Raw genomic sequence first — 23,629 nt, forward strand, 5'->3', positions numbered from 1 at the left:
TTCGAGGACCTTGGGTAAGATTTCCAATATTATTTTTTTAAAAATTGATTGTTGAATATTATTATAAGGTATCAGATTGGGATTGGGAGTTTCCTGAGGATGGGGGTGTGGAGTGGGGAGGGTGAAGAAACCGGAAGGGATCTTGAGGACATGAACTTTCGTCCTTGATCTTTTTTCATTGTTTTTATTTTCCTCATTTCCGTTACCGGCATTTGTTAGCTTAGCATCTAGTAGAGCAGTGTGTAAGACGTGAAGTTCTTGTCAATCCATTCTTTACAGAAATGGCTCAACAACGCGTAATTGTGTATGGTGGCAAAGGTGCTCTTGGTTCAAACATCGTCAGTTTTCTGAAATCTAAAAATTGTGTAAGTTTTACATACAATTTGATTAGGAAGTTTAAATGCCACTCAGCGTGCTCTCTCACCCCCCCCCCCCCCTCTCTCTCTCTCTCTCTCTCTCTCTCTCTCTCTCTCTCTCTCTCTCTCTCTCTCTATTTCTTTCTCATCACCAAAACTTACTGGTCTAGGAATCCAGATCTAGGCACTTCTTTAACTCCAGTTCTGTGGCCTCCGATATCACTAGGCTACATCACTAACACTACACTCTTAGAATTAGATGTCTAGCCCTAGAACTAGAAGTAGAAGTCTAACACTAACACTAACACTGGATTATGTCCAGCCCAAGCGATATACCCTACAGCCAAGACTGAACGTTGGTAAACGAGGGAGAGTTAATAAAAAGTACCACCAAACTCAAAATGACGAGTCTCGAATGTAAGTTAACGTTTTATTTGGGTCATCTCTCTAACACGTCCTGTGTAAATTACAAAAAGCGATCCTAATTCTACCACCTTTTTCTGCCTCAATTTCAATGATGCCATTTTATTTTTCTATATCCAGTGTATTTTTCATTGGATCCTACTCATCTCAAAACTTGTCCAGTAAAGCCATTGCATATAAGGGGAAGTCCTCTAATTTTGATTGACTTTTAGCCCATATTCCATTGGCACACATTTTATCATCTTTACGGGAGACCTTCCATAAGCTACTACATCCCAAGTATTCTTGTTCTAGTAGTAGTAGGGGGTTTGGGAGGGGGGAAACTTTTTTTTTTTAAAGTGCCCCCCCCCCCCTCCCAAACCCCCTACACTAGAACTTCTAGTAGGGGGTTTGGGAGGGGGAGACTTAAAAAAAAAAGCCCCCCCCCCCCCTCCAAAACCCCCTCTAGAACAACAGAAGAGGACTTGGGATGTAGTAGCTTATGGAAGGTCTCCCATCTTTACCAATAGGCGTGGCTATTCGGACTCGAGTCTGAATAGTACGGCTATGTGGTCTAGTGGTATGACACTCGCTTTCGGATCGGAAGGTCTAGTTGAGTCCTTGGAAAAGACTCTTTACTCACATTCTCTCACCGTACTCAGGTGTAAAATGAGTACCTGGCCGTTAACAGCGTTGTCTTTGTCCGAAAAATTGTAATATCGCCTAACAGGCGTCATGTCTCGTCCTACATGTTAAATGTTGCTGTTGACCAGGGACCCCTTGTAAAGCGCATTGAGCACGTTAAGTGGATATTGCGCTATATAAATGCTCAATTAAATAGTCTCCTGTGGCTGTTCGTACTCGGATTCCAATACGCATGATCAATCAGCAGATTATTCAGACTCGGCCAGAATAGTCTTCCATTGCAATATAGCTTTTGTTTAGTTTTTTTAAATTATCATATTAACTATTGATAATTACATAAAATTGATACAAATGAAAATAACAGTAATGGTCTAGTAACTAAAGTAGTCTAAACCCCCCTTTATTTGACGAGAAAGACAAAATCATAGATCAAGTGGAAGGCCAAAGTAGGGGTATGAGCTGAGCTGTGTCATTGTGATATATGGGCAAAACAGAATTTTTTCTGAAGTCTTCTTCTATTTCTATATCAGTTCCACCCTCTGCCCACTGCCTGGTGCCCCCCCCCCCCCCCCCCCCCCCCCCCCACCCCCCAATGTCTGCACATGCATATTGGACTTTGAGTGTGAATAGCCATAGGACTTCGTTACCAATATGTCAACCAGATGATGAAAATCCTGGGAATGTCAAACTATGATAGTCTTCTTCTTCAAGTACCAAGTCTGTGCCAGACATTAAGACTAATATTCCTCTTCTCTTTCTTTGTCACCCAGCTGTTCAAACTATTCAAATATGTTTTTCTTGATCTACCTTTACTCTTTTTACACTTCTATCATTCCTAATAGATTTTTGTTTCTTTTGCTTCAGTGGGTTGGCTCAATTGACTTGAATGTGAATGAACAAGCTGATGCTAATGTTATTGTCAAGCCTGATAGTTCAATGCCAGATCAAGAAAGTGACATCAATGTCAAGGTTGGAGAACTTCTCGGTGAAGAAAAGTTGGATGCCATTTTATGCGTAGCTGGTGGATGGGCAGGAGGCAATGCTAAAAGTGAGTTGTTTTTTTTTTTTTTTGTTTTCTCCTCTCAAATGTTTCAGACTGAAGGCTTTTGTGATATATTGAGGGAGTAATGAAGAATAAATAATTCTGACATTCTAAAATGCGGACCACAGTTAGGCCTACTAATTTATAAATAATGGTAACATGGTAATGTGCTGTTGAAATCATATGATCTACCAGGATACAAGGGTAAATGGTGAAATTTGATCTGCTTTCCAGTTATATGATGACATTTGATCTGCTTTCTAGATAAAAGGTGAAATTTGATCCACTTTCTAGTTTCAGTGGAGCATAGACTTCAACAAGGAAAAGCTGCATATTTTGTGAAATAATTTATTTAAGGACGGTGTAGGACTGAAAACTACATTTTACATTGAAAAAAAATGAATATTTTTGATACTTCATTCTCAAAACATTATTACATAAAAATTAATAATATTTATAGATAATGTTTCTTTTGTTTATTTTTTAAATACATATTTTCTTGATTGGAATTTTAACAGGCCTGTAAATCTTCCATCTATTGTCGGATTTCCGACAGTACGATTTTGCTCTATAAGTGCTAATATTTTTTTTTTTAAAATTGATAGTAAAAATAAAATTCGTAACGTCAAAGAACAGAACCAATAAAAAAGAAAATAGAAGACTTTTATTTCGTTCCTCGAAAAAATCCGATTTTATTCCGTTTCAAATGCCGACTAAAAAGAAACCAAAAAAAACCCTTTTTTTTTTTTGTCGCATCAAAGACAAAACAAAACGTCTATCAGTTAGCTATAATATTATCATGCCACCTACACACTCCACTAGACGTGGATGTATTCACTGCCTGGCTAATGTGCCACAGCCAGCGAGAGAGGGTCGCTAAGTTCGCGTGAGTCGTCGAATACACACCTAGTCAGTAAATAACGCACGCACAGAAGTATGTCGAACCGGACCGTAAGGTTTCTCTCTATTTTGCTACCGACACACATGCATTTCTCCGGTTCTCATATCTTTTTCTCTATATTTTATTGGTCCCGTCCCGATGTGAGACGGAAAAAATGCGAAATAATTATTTTTCCTCGAAATATATATTCTTCTTCGAAAGCTCTCTTCGGCGTCTAAACTGCACTATAAATCTGACCGTTTAGTTTCCCGCTGTTCCGAGCGCCCACGTAACCTCACCCGACAGGTAACCAGGGTCAACAGCGGTCAATTCCCAAAACGTAGTTTTGACGTGCATTGGGTGATACCAATGGATGATTTCCGTACCAATTAACCTCACGATCTTCATGACGATGCAATTCCACCCAAAATGCAAAGAATTCTCGCAGACCTCCTCTTTCCATCGGTCCAATTTTTATTTCAATACCTCCAGTACTTATTCCACAAGCCGTGATTCAAATTCACCTATTTTTCTATTACATTTAAATAAAATTACTTGTAATTACCTCAGGATTATAAAAAAAGTTGCTATAAATTTCAAATTTTTTTGGTGTGATTCACAAGGCACAAGTTTTACTACGAAATGAGGTAAGTTTCATTTACTCTTCAGTTTTCATTATTTTGTAACGATTATTTTTCCGCGGTAGGTCAGGTAATAATGATATTACTTCTTTAGCCTTGTTCTTGAAACGTAATATTTCGCTGCAGTTTTATTGTTAATTATATTTTTAATTGTTATTTTTTTCAATGATGAGTTAATTTGATTTTTAAATTGCATAATTTGAATCATCTTGCTAATGTTTAATTTTAAATGACATTGTGTGTTGGGCCTCAACTTAGCTCAACTGCTTGTTAGAATTTTCCTGCTCCCCCTTTCTTTCACAAAATTGGGTGAAGTATTTGGTTTTTCTTTTTCCAAATTTTATGTACGCTGTTATGTATGCATGGATATGAGAAGTAATACAGAGTGTTTTAAAACTCATTTTATTCATTAATTCACTATATCATTGATTACATCGCTCAGTCAATTTTGAATTTTCTCTTACAGCATGGACCACACAATTGCAAGTCATAACCAAGCCTTGAATTCATTATGTAGGACATGTGGTATGATTTGTTTAACACAGAAATAGAAACGTGCCCGCAAGAAACCATTTAAATGTTCAAATTATTCTAATGACATTCTTTTAGTCTATGGGACTGACACGGCATTGGACAAGCAAGGAACACACTCGTAATTTATGTGTAAAAAGTACACATTATAAAGCACATTGAACAAACGACTCATTAGCTTCTTTGTATTTTCTCATTGCCAAGACACTAATAATAAATAAATCAACCTTGAAACGGGTTGCACTTGCATGTTTGATATCGACAGAGTAGAATATAACAACAAACTACGAAACGCAGGAGAGACATTCAAATGTCATGCACGAGCCACTCACCCTCAGGGATGGTCCTATTGCTTCTGAATTGGACAGAATACCGCATTACACCACAGGCTTACCACAGCAGGTCATTCATTGGCAACCACTGCCACAAATACTTACAAGAAAAAGTCTACACGCAACTCACACTTACAATTATCCAACAAACAAACCCACTCATCATTGATGACGCTTGCAGTATTGGATTAATTTTCGACAATATAAACAAGGCCTATAGTCATGTGCACAACTTTATTTCACACACAAAATCAATCAAAGCAGACACAATCCAATATATTCAAAGTGCAATAAAACATTACACGGATACATACAGAAAATATTTTCCAAACAAAATAATCCCAAAACACACCTCCTTGAGTACCACTGCATACCACACATCACTCAATATAAGTTTCGACTTAGACTTCTTGGAGAACAAGGCATTGAGACCTGTCACCAAACAACAGCAAAATTGGAAAAAAGAGCATCTGGCATTATCAATGATATGGATAAAATGCGATTTGTCATCAACGCAATGCAGTTAAAGACCAGCCCCAAACTACACTGACGAGTTTGAATGCTCGTAGCGGATATATTTTTGTTGAGGAAAAATACGTTTTTTGTGAGGAGAAGTATTTACATCTTGTCTTTATAATACATAAAATTCAGACAAATCTATAGCAACGTTTTTTTTCTCTAATTTTTTAAATGTAGCACCCACAATATTTTTATGTAATTTGTTACCGTTCATTGATAACTTATATTGAGAAATCTAGTAATACTATGAAAACATAAAAAACACACAGTAAAAGTAGAAAATATAAACTTTTATACCAAGTAGTGATATTTCAACTCATTCAATATGGTTGTCTGACAGACAATAAAACAAAACATTGTTAAATTGAGCGGAACGGCAATCCCCGTTAGGTAAATTCCTCTCGGTGATTGACCGCTCACTGTGACCGGGTCAGCAGGTGTCAGGAACTGGATACCGTCTCAACTAAACTGTTGTCGTTGTGTACGCTGTGTCTCACACGACCGCACCACCTCCTCCTCCTCTTCTTCTTCTTCTTCTTCTTCTTCTTCTTCTTCTTCTTCTTCTTCTTCTTCTTCTTCTTCTTCTTCTTCTTCTTCTTCTTCTTCTTCTTCTTCTTCTTCTTCTTTTTCTTCTTCTATAAGAATTAATCCAAATAAACGAAAGAATCAGCGTAAACATTTAACACATACAGGACCGAAGATACGCAGCTTCCTGTGTCAAGCACGAGATACACATCCTTCAAAAGGGTAGGAATTGTTCTCTTCCTTTCATTTTACAACTAACTCAGACCAGGGCCCGCAAATAATTGGGTTTTTTTTTTTTTTTTGGTACCATAAAATAAGGACCTTATTATAAATAAGTAGGGGAAAGTGACATGATTTGACTAGTCAATTGACGTGTCATATCTGTGTTGTGTAATTAATCCATATTTTTGCCCTGTTGTGTCTATTTTCGCGTGTTCAAAAAGTTCCGACAATTTTTTCACCAACCATTTATAGGCCTGTTTTAAAAATGTTATTCATGCACATAGTTGAATAAGCAAATTCTGTGAAAAAGATGCATTTCAAAGAGATAAAAAGTCTTTTTTTAATTGTTTTATCTATATGAAAAAAAACACCAGTGTTTTTAAAGTTATCTATAGGGACTAACAACAAGAGACATTTAGAAATACTGTAATCAGTTTTACCATCACAGAGTCATGTGAAAATCTATGAAGACTCCATATCGTATAGAGGAAAATGGAAATCAGAAAAATACTTATAATATGAAGGAAATTGGGAAGAGATTTAGGTTTAAATGGAACTTAATGCAATGAAAATTTTTAAAGTAATGAAAAGCTAGAAGAGAATAATCAATTAATACACTTCAAACATGGTTTTTATTTTGTACTTGATACTTTGTCAATTTGTGATAAGACCCACAGTCCCCCTTAATTTTAGTGATTTTTTATAGATATATTTAAAAAAATTAAATTTTCCTTCACCTTCAAGATATTGTGAATGCTGCCGACTCCATGTGGAAGCAATCTGTATGGCCGTCTGTCATTACTGCAAGCCTGTCCTCCAAGTATTTGAAGGAAGGAGGATTGGTTACTCTACCAGGAGCCCAACCTGCTTTGAAAGGAACCCCAGGTATTCGTTCTTATTTGATTTATTCCAGATAAATCATAGCACAGATCTTTTTTTTTTTTTCCTCTCTCATTGAATCGATACACTCCGTTTATTTGTAATCTGTTAATCTATAACAATTATATTTAACTTTACTTTTGGTGCGGCTATGTGGTCTGGTGGTATGACACTCGTCTTCAGATCAGAAGGTCCTGAATTCAACTTCCGCTCTGAGCGGCGCATAGTTGAGTCCTTGGAAAAGGCTCTTTGCTCAGATTCTGTCATTATGCTCAGGTGTAAAATGAATATCTGGTTGTTAACAGTGTTGTCTCTGTCACAGAAAATAATGCAGGCCTGTAAATCTTCCGTCTATTGTCGGATTTCCGACAGTACGATATTGCTCTATAAGTGCTAATATTTAAAAAAAAATAATAATAGTATACATAAAATTCGTAACGTCAAAGAACAGAACCAATAAAAAAGAAAATAAAAGACTTTTATTTCGTTCCTCGAAAATATTAGATTTTATTCCATTTCAAATGCCGACTTTAAAAAACAAAACAAAAAAACTTTTTATTTGTCGCATCAAAGACAAAACAAAACTTGTCGTCTATCAGTTAGCTATAATATTATCATACCACCTACACGCTCCGCTAGACGTGGATGTATTCACTGCCTGGCTACTGTGCCACAGGCAGCGAGAGAGGGTTGCGAGTTCGCGCGAGTCGTCTTCACACACACACACACACACCTAGTCAGTAAATAACGCACATACAGAAGTGTGTAGAACCGGACCGGAAGGTTTCTCTCTATTTTGCTACCGACACACATGCATATCTCTGGTTCTCATATATTTTTCTCTATATTTTATTGGTTCCGTCCCGATGTGGGACGGAAATAAAAATAATGCGAAATAATTATTTTTCTTTGAAATATATATTCTTCTTCGAAAGCTCTCACACGACCGCACAACCTCCTCTTCTTCTTCTTCTTCTTCTTCTTCTTCTTCTTCTTCTTCTTCTTCTTCTTCTTCTTCTTCTTCTTCTTCTTCTTCTTCTTCTTCTTCTTCTTCTTCTTCTTCTTCTTCTTCCTCTATAAGAATTAATCCAAATAAACGAAAGAATCAGCGTAAACATTTAACACAAACAGGAGCGAAGATACGCAGCTTCCCGTGTCAAGCACCCGATACACATCCTTCAAAAGGGTAGGAATTGTTCTCTTCCTTTCATTTTACAACTAACTCAGACCTGGGCCCTCAAATAATTGGGATTTTTTTTTTTGGTACCATAAAATAAGGACCTCGTTATAAATAAGTAGGGGATAGTGACATAGTTTGACTAGTCAATTGACGTGTCATATCTATGTTGTGTCCATATTTTTCCTGCTGTGTCTATTTTCGCGTGTTCAAAAAGTTCCGACAATTTTTTCACCACCATTTACAGGCCTGATAATGTAATATCGCCTAATATGTGAAAAGTCTCATTCTACATGCTAAGTTTTGCTGTTGGCTAGAGACCCCTTGTAAAGTGCTTTGAGCATGTTTAGTTAATATTGTGCAATATAAATAAAAGCTCAAGTTTTGCTGTTCTTTTTCCTTGGTGCTGATATTTCCTAAAACTAGCAAGTGCTAAATTCAAAAGTGATAACCACAATTAGGTCATATTGTGTGAATGTGTTGTTTTATAATATCATTATATAATCTTTATCATGTCCATAGGTATGATGGGATATGGTCTAGCAAAAGCTGCTGTTCATCAACTTGTTCAAAGTTTGAGTGGTGTAAAAAGTGGGTTACCAGCCAATACTACAGTTGTAGGGACTTTGCCGTGAGTAGATAAAAGTATTGTAGCTCTTGCTTTTTTAAAAGAACTTTGTCGGTTCAATTCTGAAATACAGAGTGGGGTCATTTGACCTCTCATGGTGGGCAGGAGATCACTCGCTGTGTCTTCTATCCCCTTATATCTGTGTTTCAAGTTTTTTGTTTTTGTCTTGGAATGGGATTTCTCGGTTTTGTCATGGCCGAGGCCTGCTGAGGTCCTTAGATGAGAGGGAACAGTCAAATATTTAGTATTAGTTTTGGGAGATGATTTTTCCCCCTTTTAAATCATCTCTCTGTTATATTTTGTTAGTTATGTTTTTTGTTTTGGATATATGAATTCCTCTTACCTGGGTGAGGTTCCTGACCTCCCATAGTAGGCAAGGGAGATACTTACTTTCAATGAAATGATTTTTTTTCTCTCTGTATGAGTACTGTTGTTTTTGATTATTCTCTACCTACTTTCAATGAATTGATTTTTTTTCTCTATGTATGAGTACTGTTGTTTTTGATTATTCTCTACCTACTTTCAATGAATTGATTTTTTTCTCTCTGTATGAGTACTGTTGTTTTTGATTATTCTCTACCTACTTTCAATGAATTGATTTTTTCCCCCAACACATTCGATTGACACCAATGTATTTCCTTTTGTTGTTTTGATAGAATTACCCTTGACACTCCAATGAATCGTAAATTCATGGCATCAGCTGATTTTTCTACATGGACATCTCTTGAATTTGTGTCAGAGTGAGTGGAAGTATAAAGTATATTATTATGATTGTTGTTATTATTATTATTTTTATTTTTATTATTATTATTATTATTATTATTATTATTATTATTACTATTATTATTATTAAAATTATTATTCCAGTGCAGCACATATTCCATATATGATCTTTTAAAATTCCAAATAGACCGCTTAAAAAAATTTTGATTTTATTCTGAGAATAATAACGAGACACAGTAACGAAAATATCGCCTGAGCGGTAACTTAGTTCAAGTGGTGACCCGGGGTCACACCTGCCAAATTACAGGGAATCCCCCTGTGAGTTCAGTTACGGTGATATCGGGTGATACAAGTCGATTTATGTTCACTTTCATCTCTTTGTTATCGCTTCACAATGAGCTTAAACACAAATTTCTTTACTCTGTAATTTTCATCAAGGTTTCCTCTTTCCATTCATATGTATTTTTATGCCAGTGCTGTTTATAATGATCATGATATTTCAATCCTAAATAGAACATTTTTCTGTAATATATATATATATATATATATATATATATATATATATATATATATATATATATATATATATATATATATATATATATATATATATATATATATATAGCTGAATTCATTTGACCACCTGTTGAATATAACTTGTGTGATGAAGACATCTTGACCGGAATCCATATGCCTCTGAACAAACTATAATCGAAATTGTGCTGATATCAAAATACATAATATCTCAAAGACAGTAATTCTAATGATAGAGTGTTTGGTACCAAAATACACATCAAAGTTTTTTCATTGTGTTGCCAATTTGTTTAAATTGGTAAAATCGACTGTGGTTGTGCAAAAGTGATTGTAATTTAACCAGATATCAGTAACAAATCTGTTAAGTATCACGGGAGATGACCCGTTGCACTGGTCGAGAATTTGATGGAGTGAATGACCTCTTGACCGCGGCACAGGTAGAGAACTAAAAGCTCGCCTATTCAACACTGTGGAGAAACAGTATTTTTCTCAACAGTGAGAGTAATAGAAGATTTTGTAATAACACAGATATTGAAGTGAAAGAATTCAAATGGTTCTGACTATTATGTCAACCTGGTATATTCCTTGTATTCCTATTACAAATGGAATTTTAACTATCTGGCAACCACTGGGTCAATAACTTGGTCAATAATGTTTCTGAATTAAATATAAGACTCTTAAATGGAAAATGTTGGGCTGTAATTTTTGTTTGTTTTAAAAAAGAAATATATATATATATATATATATATATATATATATATATATATATACAGGCCTGTAAATCTTCCGTCTATTGTCGGATTTCCGACAGTACGATTTTGCTCTATAAGTGCTAATATTTAAAAAAAAAAATTAATAGTAAAAATAAAATTCGTATCGTCAAAGAACAGAACTAATAAAAAAGAAAATAAAAGACTTTTATCTCATTCCTCGAAAAAATCAGATTTTATCCCGTTTCAAATGCCGACTTAAAAAAAACCCAAAACAAAACACTTTTTATTTGTCGCATCAGGGACAAAACAAAACGTCTATCATTTAGCTATATTATTATCATGCTACCTACACACTCCGCTAGACGTGGAAGCATTCACTGCCTAGCTACTGTGACACAGCGTGAGAGGGTCGCGAACCACAGATTATCTATGTCGCGAAGTTTGCCCGAGTCGTCGAACACACACCTAGTCAGTAAATAACACACGCACAGAAGTGTGTTGAACCGTACCGGAAGGTTTCTCTCTATTTTGCTACCGACACACATGCATTTCTCCGGTTCTCGTATCTTTTTCTCTATAATTTATTGGTTTCGTCCCAATGTGAGACGGAAAAAAAATAATACGAAATAATTATTTTTCTTCGAAATATATATTCATAGCTGCCAACCGTTCCGTTAAAAACGGATTTGTTCTGTATTTGACTTCCTGAGTCCATAAGTCCGTATTTTTAGTTCAAAATCCGTATTTTGTAATTTTTGACTAATTTGTGGTAAACAAGGCATGTGAGCCTAATGAATTATTATTATTATTGATCCATTATTTTTATTATTACTATTATTATTATTGGTGTCCATTGAGAGACGATGAGCAGGGTTTAAATCAGCACAGCATAATCTCTATTCCTGTGTAGCTCTTTAATTTGATGCCTCTATCATAAATGATTTTCAACAATTAAAAGAATTCCAGTTGTTTATATGACGCCTGTTTTTTACTCAAACCTTTCATAATGTATTGGAGATTTGCATAGAATATGGATGTTAGCCTCGATATACTTTTAATATTCTAAGACAGTATTGATACTTTCACTATTTGTTACAAATATTATTTTGATTAAAAATAAAATTAAATCCAGATCTTTGATTGGAAGGTATTCAATCAGAAAATCAATTGCTTAAATAGATTAAACATGACAATGATTATTTCCCTTTATTAATTTATGAAATATAAATTTAATCTTCATCTGATTTTAATTTTTTTTTTTTTTCAAGCAAACTTTTGTAACGGTTTAGGTTCAAGAAAAATAAGTATACTCCATTTTTAGGTGTGTTTATCTTGTCAAAGTAAAGAAGTAGGAATTCTCCAATATTTAGAGGTGCATTTTACTATAACTACTATTATTGTGTACTACTTGAAGACCGTTATGTTGCATGAAAGAAAACATATATGCAATCGCCTACTTTTTAGTTGAACTCACCTAATTTTTACCCCAAAACGCCCTCTCAAGTGATGTACCAGGTTGGCAGTTATGCATTTCTAACCATCCTAAGTTATTTCATTTATTTTACAATTGTGCTTCTTGTGTATTGGTCCTTATCAAAGTTGAGGCAGTTGAATTCTTTCTTTATATTGTCTGTTCTGAAATTTTGATCTCATTGTGGAAAGTGTCATTTTAACGATTCAAATGTGCTGGTACTAAACCCGATAATTTAGCAACATTTGGACTAGCCTCTGTTATCTCAAACTTGTTAGTGTTAGTAATAGTAATTTAAAAGGCTGACTTTTATATGTTGCGATTCGATGAAAGGGGGGGGGGGGGGGCTTACGTCGTCCTGGGCCAAAATGAGCGTTCCTTATTTTATTTTTGAAAAGTTGGCAGCTATGTATATTCTTCCTCGAAAGCTCTCACACGACCACACCACCTCCTCCTCCTCTTCTTCTTCTTCTTCTTCTTCTTCTTCTTCTTCTTCTTCTTCTTCTTCTTCTTCTTCTTCTTCTTCTTCTTCTTCTTCTTCTTCTTCTTCTTCTTTTATAAGAATTAATCCAAATAAATAAATAAATAAACGAAAGAATAGGCATAAACATTTAACACAAACAAACAGGAGCGAAGATACAAAGCTTCCCGTGTCAAGCACGAGATACACATCCTTCAAAAGGGTAGGAATTGTTCTCTTCCTTTCATTTTACAACTAACTCAGACCAGGGCCTTCAGATAATTTTGAATTTTTTTTGGTACCATAAAATAAGGACCTCATTACAAATAAGTAGGGGAAAGTGACATGATTTGACTAGTCAATTGACGTATTATATCTGTGTTGTGTAATTAATCCATATTTTTGTCCTGTTGTGTCTATTTTCGTGTGTTCAAAAAGTTCCGACAATTGTTTCACCAACCATTTACAGGCCTGTATATATAAATGTTAAAAATGTTATTTCATGTGTAAATTGAGCAGTTGTTGGAGAGTAATTATTTCACCTTGTCCAATTCCAATGATATTCAAATTGTTCTCATGAGGGTCAATGATTCTTTTCGGAATGTGTTTATATTCTTTTAATGATATAATGGCAACATAAATTGTAATAATTCTGCAGTTTTATTAAAAAAAACAAAAACAGGTTGGCAGGCCCTGTCATCTTTACCTATCAGAGTCTTATTTACACATTTGTAATCTAGACATGTTGGCAGGCCCTGTCATCTTTACCTATCAGAGTCTTATTTACATATTTGTAATCTAGACATGTTGGCAGGCCCTGTCAACTTTACCTATCAGAGTCTTATTTACATGTTTGTAATCTAGACATGTTGGCAGGCCCTGTCAACTTTACCTATCAATGTCTTATTTACATGTTTTTATTCTAGACAGTTTGGCCGATCTGTCAACTTTACCCATCGGAATCTTATTTACATCTTTTTCGTCTAGACAGGTTGGCAGACTTGACAAATTTACCTATCAGTCTTATTTACATCCTTTTAATCTAGACAGCCTTAATTTTTCTTCTTCTTTTTTACCTTTTCTTTAAGGTTGGGCAGGCTGGTCCATCTGATTTGTCCAATATTCAATGGCCTCTTACGTGCAATTTGGGCTTCAAAATATTTGTATATACTTTTGTTCTTTCTTCCAAAGGTTATTTTTCAAGTGGCTGAATGGTGAGGATCGACCAGCTTCTGGTAGCTTGGTGCAATTTGTTACAAAAGACAACAAAACCGAACTTATCATGGCATAATGGAAATTTGATTTTAATGCAATCTTATATCATATACCTTACTGTTTTTTGTCAAGAGAGCAGTAATGTCAATGAAGACCATTGGGTCTTCTTGTCAGGATTAAGTGTGTATTTTTCCAGCACATCTTGAGCTTTCTCTGTATCATGTTGTGATTATTCACTGGGCATTGAAAGAAAAAATGTGGAATTTGATTAGTTTATTTATAAGGGTAAGAATCCGATCAGCCATCTGGAATTTTCTTCTTCTTTCAACTTATTCTTCCTTTTCCTCTGTCTCTTTTATCCTATGCTGGCACCCTATCAACACTTTTCTATCCCCCGATGTTCATGGTTTCAAGTTACGTGTGAAAGTAATACAATAGTGTGCATATTCAAGCTCTAGGATAAAAATTGATGCATGACCGTATTTTGCTAGGTCTTTGTTGTATGTTCATCACCATCACTCTATGGATAAACTGTGAATGATGACCTGATAAGGTAATTGAATTGTCATAAGTTTACTTGAATGGGAAACTGTAGAAAAAAAATGATCTGCGCTTGGTATTGTATGAGTTGTCATATGAGACCTGTGCTATGAAACTAGAAATTTCGTTCCATACGATCTGCTACTTGATTCGACGTAGATTTTCAATGATCATGGTACTATCTTTGATATTAATATGGATTTATGTTTCTTTACTCTGTCAGGGTTTAGGAAAAACAATGTTAGGAGATAGAAAAACTTACAAAATTGCTGAATTTTTTAAACAATCATTTAAAAAACAACAATTTTTGAGAGGCACGCAGTTACCATTCTTTTTCTCGAAATGTTTAAACTTCACATAAAATAGAGGTAGAATTAATTCGGTGTCAGGGACTATACAGTAACTGAGGAGCTCGATTGAAATTAAAGCATAAATCGGTGTGAAAGCTTTTATGTTGACATTTTTGCCAGTCTAGTTAAAGAGTTAAAATCAAACAACCAATGCTTGGAAGGATTTCAAACTTTACAGGGCAAGCTAGACCTGCTGAATTTTCAAACATTTTACAAGTCCAGATCAAGTCATTGAAGCCTCTCGCTCCCCTTATTAGTTGTGTTAACTCTGGCTCACTCAAGATAATATTCTTATAGTTCTTACATTATCTGTATTATGTTGGTTACATTTAGAAATCTTGATGTTGAATTGGTGTTAGGTTTAGTTGTAGCATTACTGTATGTGTAAAAATAAAGTTGATTCTATACTGTAAGGATTCCAGTTTGACTAATGGTGTATGGTATTTTCTGATTGAATGTATTATGTCGGTGTTTTAGTTTTCAGGAAAACAACAGTTGTTTTTCCACTCTGTTTACATTCCGAATTATAGAATAATACAAACCGAAATTGATATTTTTATGTTGTTGGAGTTGAATGTCTCCATTCTTTCTGCCTTTGCCATAGATCAATAATTTTGTTGGAGATTTGTTTGAATCATTATACTCATTGCATTTACTATTTTTTATTACGATTATTATTTTTATTTATTATACATTGAAATCATTATTTGTTCATTTTGATAATATTTGACAAAGTTGCATATCTTTTTAGAGATTAATACTGTTACTTTTATGAAACAAATCTTCCCAAAGTTGTAATCTCCGCAACCTATAATGGAAGATAAGAAAGTTTGTTTAACTTTATCTAAAAAAAAAGGAAAATTGTTAATGTTGAACTTTTTTTTTTTGCATTCATCATTGGAGGTTTTGTCTATTTTTTGTTTTGTTTCTTTTTGTTCGTTTGATTTTACTGATCACATTTATTGTTATAGATTTTATTCAAATTGATGACATTGTTAATAAGAACGGTTGTGAGACGAAAATACGTATTTGACATTTTTGGATGTGATAGATAGAGCTCTGTATTTCAATTGGTAGATTACTGACACCCCCCCCCACACTTTTTTTTTGTTGACTCCCTGGGGAGAGATGGCAGAATAGTTAAGGCATTGCACTTCCACCTTGAGGATTGTGTTTCAGTCCCACGTCCAGAATTACTTTCTTTCCCCTGGAGTAAGAGAATAACCCCTCTTGCTCACTTTGCAGTGCTGCTCTGGTACTGTATTTCTGTATACATGGTGACCTTGTTATCTACGGTATGTTATGCTGGTCTCTTGGCAAGACTCGAAATTGTGTTCAACATAATGAATCCTTTATGAGTGTGTCAAGATAACAAGGAAGTTCAACATCATCCATAATGATGTGCAGCATATTTAAAAAGAATATTGCATTTATTTGTTCATCCTAGTCACAATCAACAAGTGTTTTTTAATAATGAAGACATTAACAGAATGTGGTTTTCAGTGGATTTTATAATTATGTATACCAGATCCATTTTCCTTTTTTTTTCATCCCTCTCTCAGATTTCTTTTTTAAAATTTTTTTTTTGGTTTGTTTGCTCGTTTATGTTTAATGTTTTTGTTTTGTTTTTTTTTGTTCTTTTTTTTTGCCATCGGAAACAAAATCTTGAATAAATATCTTCCAAGAACATTTGGATTAGATTTCCTCCTTCCTCTTCTTCATATTTATTATTATTATTATTATTATTATTATTATTATTATTATTATTATTATTATTATTATTATTATTATTATTATTATTATTATTATTATTATTATTATTATTATTATTATTATTATTACTATTGTATGGGGTAAGCGCCAACGCATGGGGTCATTCTGGGTGGGGATCCTGACCTCCCCACTCCCATAGCGGGCAGGGAGGTACATACTGTGTCTTCTATCTCCTTATATCTGTTTTCCAACATGATTTCTGTCTTTGTCTTGGAATGAGATTACTTGGTTTTGTCCTGGCCCTGGCTGGGAGGGAAACAGTCAAATGCATAGTTATTGTTTTGGGAGATGATATTATTTTCCTTGTAAATCATCTCTCTTGTTATGTATTATTATATTTGTTATTTTTAATGTATAATGTAAGCATTTGAGTGTGTTCCTCTTTGTTGGATTTTGTGCTTGTGTCCGGATGAGACTTATAGGTGATCTCAAACTAAGTACATTGGTGGTATGCTCTTGGAATCTACATCTGATCCCTATTTGTTCCCAGTTCCCCTTTGTCTTAATTTTTCCTCAAGTCCTTTTAATTGTACATCTAGAATATTATTACTATCTAATTTTCTTCCTTTTTACTGGCGCTGATATAACCTAAATGTGTTGCAAGCGCCGTAAAACCCTTAAAAACAAACAAAAACATGGGGTCATTAGACATCCCATGATGGGCAGGGAGATCACTCTTGTTTCTTTTACCGCCATATTATATTGTCAGGTGCAGAGTGATTGTCTTTTGTTTTTTGACCCGCTTACTGCCATACTCTGGAAAGACATTTTTAAAAATTTACCCAGAAAACACGTCCTTCAAATATCGATCGATTTAAATGACCCTCCTCTTGGCAAAGACTCTCAAACCTGGGACTTTGTTTTCTGGCCAAATTTAAAAATACATGTCTTTCCAGGGTCCGGCAGTCAGCTGGTTAAGGGTTTGCAGTGCTTACGACACTTTTGGATAATTTCTGCACTAGTTATAGGGAAGATGATGGAAGAGAGTTGTTGATCTGAAGTTAAGGCTATGTGGTCTACTGGTATGACTCTCGTTTTCGAATCGGAAGGTCCTGAGTTTGAGCCTCGCTTGGCACATAGTCGAGTCCTTGGAAAAGCCTCTTTACTCACATTCTCTTACCATACCTGAGTATGAGTACCTGGTCTTTCACAGCATTGTCTTTGTCTTAAAAAATAGTATCGCTGTTGGTCAGGGACCCTTTGTAAAGTGCTTTGAGCACGTTTAGTGGATATTGCTCTATATAAAGCCTCGCATGTTTTTTGTTTGTTTTTGTTTTGTTTTTGTTTTAAAAAGCACCAAAAAAGTAAGGCAAAGCGGACGACTTCAAAAAGGACAGACGTTTCCATGAGCAATCTATTAATGATAATATGATAATGTGCCTTTTTTGGCATTACCTGAAATTCCCATCCATCCTTCTTCCATTAAGGTCAAACCTTCAGGCTGAAGATTGTATGGCCGTCTTTTCAGTAATGGGTTTTAGAGGGAGGCAGAAGTCGAAAGGGACAAGTGGTTGGCAGGGATTTCCCAAAGTCGGACGGTGGAGGGGAAGAAAGAGTAAAGATGATGGTTTGTTCTTGAGTGGGGGATTTCAAAATTAAATGCTGAGTTTCTTGTTTTGTTGTCATCCAGGCATAAGCCAAGCAAAGGATTCTGCTATGAATGAAACATCCAAAACTAAAAACTATAATATTCACTTCTACATAACGGATATATCAAGCAAAAAAAATATCCATTAAAAATGTTTTAAAATGGAACTATACATTTGGCTGCTTCACTCTCAGCTAAGGATCCCTGCCATGAAAAGGGGAAAAAAAGCAATCTCAAACCAGAATACAGACAGACAGCAACGTGGATAGTATATCAGGATGGAAGAACCATCAAAAGTGACCTCCCCATCAACAATGGGAGGTCAAAGACCCTGGACAGGATTTCTAGTGAAAAAAACAAAGTCAATAAATAATAATATATTAATAATAGAACTTTCTTGTCCAAAGAATTGGAAATTCATTTTGGTTCAGATTAGTGCCAATATAAAATACAATTAATTATAGTATATAGTGGGCATATACACGTAAACACCCCACCTCTCACACAAGCACACGCATGTGCAACTGACTCTTGAATCGATGACTCTTGAATATTAGTCCTCAATCAATGACTCTTGAATATTAGTCCTCAATCAATGACTCTTGAATATAAGTCCTCAATCGATGACTCTTGAATATTAGTCCTCAATCAATGACTCTTGAATATAAGTCCTCAATCGATGACTCTTGAATATTAGTCCTCAATCAATGACTCTTGAATATTAGTCCTCAATCAATGACTCTTGAATATTAGTCTTCAATCAATGACTCTTGAATATTAGTCTTCAATCAATGACTCTTGAATATTAGTCCTCAATCAATGACTCTTGAATATTAGTCCTCAATCAATGATTCTTGAATATTCGTCCTCAATCAATGACTCTTGAATATTAGTCCTCAATCAATGACTCTTGAATATTAGTCCTCAATCAAGTAGAAACAAACATTGTTTCACAGCAGAGCAGCAAACATGAATAGAATAGATAATAACAAAACAAATAATCAGCAAGATGATGACGGTGGTGATGATGATCATGATTAGTACGGGGAAAATGATTATGATAATGCTGCTGCTGATTATGATGGTGATGGTGACGATGATAAAGATGATGTTGAAGGTGGTGAAGCAGGTCATTATGATGAAGCCAATATACTGTATTTGTTGTTTAAAAGTTGATTATTGTTAATGGGGATACCGAGAACAATATTGTTTCATTTTACAAGAATGAATTTAATGCAATACAAAAAAGGAACTGTGTTTTCCGTCCACCAGTGGAAGATATTATACGGGCTAAACTGTTTGACCGAGCGCGAGAAGGCACGGTGGCCGGCTGTTTTAGCACAGCGTAACTGTAACCGGGGTAGGGTGAGTTAGGTGTTCGAGCTCCTTTCTAGGCAGAATATTTTCTATCTTTCTTTTTGCTTTTCTTTTCTTCTTATTTTTTTTTGTACTCCCTTGGCAAAATAGTCTTAATTTTCATCTTCAACACGTTGACACCATTTTTGGTGACTCGAGAAGTTTGATCGTATTTTAATTTTTTTAAAAATTATTTACTTTTACTCATTTTTAAGATTTTTTATTTTAATTTAGAACACAGTTAGACGTCAAAATTTATTGCCGTGTGCGTTCCTTGTACGTAACAATATGAATCCGGAGAAAAACGAAACAAAAACGAACGAACAAAACAAAAACCAACAAAAAAAAAAAAAAAAAGAAAGAAAAAGAGGGCACAACTTTACAGTTATAGGGTCCTAAATATGTTTAAGGAAACGTCACACACACACACACACACACACACACACACACACAGAGAGAGAGAGAGAGAGAGAGAGGGAGAGAGAAGTGGGGGGGGGGGGGGGGGGTGATTAGAAATAGAGTATATATATATTATATATATATATATATATATATATATATATATATATATATATATATATATATATATATATATATATATATATATATATATCGAATCGTGTTTGATACAAATATGGTACGAAAAGTGCTCGACATGTAGTAATGGAGCGAATGATTATTTTAAAAAATATTTACCACAATGTTTGAGACAGTCTACATTAATGTTTCAGGCTTAATTCGCCATCGTCAGGACTGAGTTGTTTTGTTGACTGTTGTTGTTTGTTGAAGTGGTTCCGGTTTGTAGTTAATTAACAAGAACTTCCGGCGATGTGGACACGTACCGTACATCTCACTTTTCGTGTTGAGTGTGGCTTCATGAGGGTGTTTGATTATAGTATATTTCTCTTCCAGGCATAAGCTACATTGTTTTGATGTTGGTGTGTATCCTGTTGCTTTAGATAAAATTTTCCATGAAATGTTGTGGTCTAGTTTGTTGTCTTTTAATTTCCAAATATGTTCGTTGAGTTTTGTGGATGTTTTTTTGTTAGTGTTTCTAAATGTTGAGGTTGGAGGTTGTATCTTGTTTTGAAATTATTTTCCGTTAGTCCTACATATTTTTCTTGCTTGTTTGGTTTAGTTTCGGTGACTGTGGCTTGGTAAATTAAACTTGATTCTAAACATTGTTTGTTTAGCGGGCAATGTTCCTTATTTCTGCAGTTGCATTTTCTGGTGGGTGGGTTTTGCTCGTGTCGGTGGTTTATTAATATTTTTTTGTTGTGGCTTGAAATTATTTGTTCTATGTTGCGCATACACGAGTAGCTTATTTTTATGGTATTCCTGTTGATAATTTTATGTAGCTTGTGGTTTTTTGGAAAGTGTGTATCAATTAACTTCAGGAACTGCTGTCCTATGTTTGTGCTGACGTTTTTGTCGAAAGGTGGGTTGAACCAAGTAATGTGTCGTTTTCTTGATTTACGTTCTTCACTTGTGTGTTGGGGTTTACATGAGAGGGAGGCGTCTGTGTATTCAAATGGTGTGTTGTATCCGCTGTAGGGGGTGGCTGCGACGTTGAATATCTCTTTGTTTTCCGAAAGTTTGCTCACCCTCAGTGCTATGCTTTTTGGTATGTTTTCAATGGCGGAACGGGGGTGGTTGCTGTTTTTATTAATGTAGCTAATGGTGTTGTTTGGTTCTGTGAACGGTTGGTTTTTATAATCTATTCATTTTTGAAGGATTAGATTGCAGGCCATTAAAAATGTTTTGTATGTGTGCGTGTGTGCGTGTGTGTATTTTTATGAGTATGCGTGCGTCGGTGTGTGTGTTTGTGTGTGTTTGTGTGTTGTGTGTGTATTGTGTGTGTTGTGTGTTTGTGTTGTGTGTATGTGTTTGTGCGTGTTGTGCGTATGTGTGTTTTGTTTGTGTTTGAGTTGTGTGTGTTGTGTCTGTGTGTTGTGTGTGTTGTGTGTTTGTCATTATACTGATGATGATGATGATGATGATGATGATGATGATGATGATGATGATGATGATGATTGTTTTTATTATTATTATTATTATTATTATTATTATTATTATTATTATTATTATTATTATTATTATTATTATTATTATTATTATTATTATTATTATTATCATATCAGAATGAGCAGTCTATACCTCCACCCATTACTATATTACTATTATTAGATTATTCGATTATTATCCGTCTCTCCGATCCGAGGATGATTCGTTTATTCGTTGGTCGGTATACTCTTCACCCAGCCGTAACCTGAAAAAAGCGTATTGGTCGTCGTAAGGCCGACACATTACAAAAAACCCGAATGTACCTGGCCGTACCGTAATAAAATGGATTTCTTTTAACCAAGTCTGTTTGGCCGTACCGTATTTCAACGTATTTTTTTCGTTTTTTTCCACTATAAATGCAGTATTGTTATGGTCTGGATGCACTGCAGCATGGCGACCTGGAATTTATTAAGATACGGCTGGACTACGAGTGGTCAGCAAATTAGGATTTATTACGGTCTGGCCACCATTGTTGTATCACACCAACAAAGTCGTTCCCTTTCCAACGTTTGACGAAGTAATGTATTCATGGAAACATTTACAAATATATTGTTCTCGTTATAATGACACACATTCAGCGATGATCATTAGTGATGATTCAAGTGAAAATTGCAAGACAGAAAATGATAACATCTAAGAACAGAAATGCTGGCTTTAAAATGCAATAGGGCTTTACCAAGGTCGTTTTGTGACGTTTGACACAAAACTACTCCCGTTAAGCTTTAAAAAATAAATAAAGGATAAAAAATACTTTTATCAGTTTCTATTAGTGAAATGCATCTACCTATTCTATAAAAACTGGGGTTTGGGGACCAAAATTGTTCCGTTCCGCCAATGCTAAATATTCATCACCGGGCACAGAATAATACACTAGAAAGTTTAAAAATTATAAACTATTTTTTTCAGATTGATATACTAGTATCAGCAAACCTTTATTAATTTCAGCCTAATTTTATCACTTGTTGACTGAAATTAATACTTGAAAAATCTGCTAAATCGTAATATTTGTTGTATATTTTCTTACGCCATTTTCTTTATTGCAACAAAGAGCAGGAATTATCGGGCAATTTTCACAGATACCAAAAAGCCCGCAATTTGTTGTGTATTTTGAACGGAAGTAATCTAGAGAACGATGACTACGGTGAGAGGTTGGGATTTCTTTGGTGACTGTCAAAGAGGAAGCATCATGTTTTATTTGTAAACAATCTTGCTTGTAAATAAAGTGTTTAAAAGTATCTTTGGAGACTCAGTTCAATTTATTGACTAACATTTTGGTGCCGAAAACCGGGATCCTCTAGATTTTCGTTAATTGGACTGTGTGTTTTGTTTGAGAAGAAGCAGGCAAGTAGATATTCAGTTGACAGTCGTTGGTTTCATTTTCCTCCATTGTTGTTAGAAGAGGCGACGTAGTGTCCTCCAGTGTATTCGATACCACTAGTTAGTATGGAAGAAGCGAAAAAACGCAGGTCTGCGACGAAAGGATGGCTTTCACGTGAGATTCTGAATCTAAAACAGCTTGTTGCCAGACTCGACGTTTCTTCAGCTGAATTGGCCGACGCATTGGCAGATTTTAAAAGACGACAAGATAAGTTAACATCAGTGCAAGAAGAACTCGAACTGTTGTTCCTTTCTGAAGAGGACTTGCAGCGTGACATTGAAAATGAACATTTATTCCTACTTGAGTGCAGATCGGCTAAGGCGGCTGCAGAAATGAAACTCGTTGAGATTCAGACCTCCATGGAACCGGAGCGCAGTGTGAACGCTAACAATAGTGAAACGCAGGACAATGGATCAGGGCGTTTTAATCCTAGTGCAGCAAACTTGCCAAAAATACAACTGGCAGGTTTTTCGGGGGATTACACTGAGTGGCCTTCATTCTTTGATTCGTTTCGAGCGCTTATTGATGAAGCGACGCTACCTGATATCACCAAGTTTTCGTATCTGCAATCACTGTTGTCGGGAGAAGCCCTTTCGTGTATCAAAGGACTAAGTTTGACCGGAGAAAATTATCGTCACGCACTTGAAATTCTTCGACAACGTTACGATAGAAAGAAAAAATAGTT

The 23,629-nt window shown here is 35.1% G+C and overlaps 2 protein-coding genes across 2 annotated transcripts; both read left to right on the forward strand.

Annotated features, from left to right (window-relative positions):
- The first annotated feature begins 57 nt into the window (after positions 1-57).
- LOC144964468 (dihydropteridine reductase-like) lies at positions 58-16,472 on the forward strand. Its single transcript, XM_078898802.1, has 6 exons — positions 58-365; positions 2,268-2,451; positions 6,840-6,980; positions 8,674-8,782; positions 9,436-9,519; positions 13,872-16,472. Exons 1-6 carry the CDS (start codon positions 282-284, stop codon positions 13,969-13,971), a joined length of 702 nt encoding a protein of 233 aa, XP_078754928.1. The 5' UTR covers positions 58-281; the 3' UTR covers positions 13,972-16,472.
- Positions 16,473-23,009: 6,537 nt separating this feature from the next.
- On the forward strand, positions 23,010-23,627 carry LOC144963893 (uncharacterized). The gene has a single exon (XM_078897841.1). The coding sequence runs from the start codon at positions 23,010-23,012 to the stop codon at positions 23,625-23,627; it is 618 nt and encodes a 205-aa protein (XP_078753967.1).
- Positions 23,628-23,629: the final 2 nt, after the last annotated feature.

Source organism: Berghia stephanieae, chromosome 2 (assembly GCF_034508935.2).
Source record: "Berghia stephanieae isolate SIO BIC M18660-M18661 chromosome 2, UCSD_Bste_1.3, whole genome shotgun sequence".
Lineage (NCBI taxonomy): Eukaryota > Metazoa > Mollusca > Gastropoda > Nudibranchia > Aeolidiidae > Berghia > Berghia stephanieae.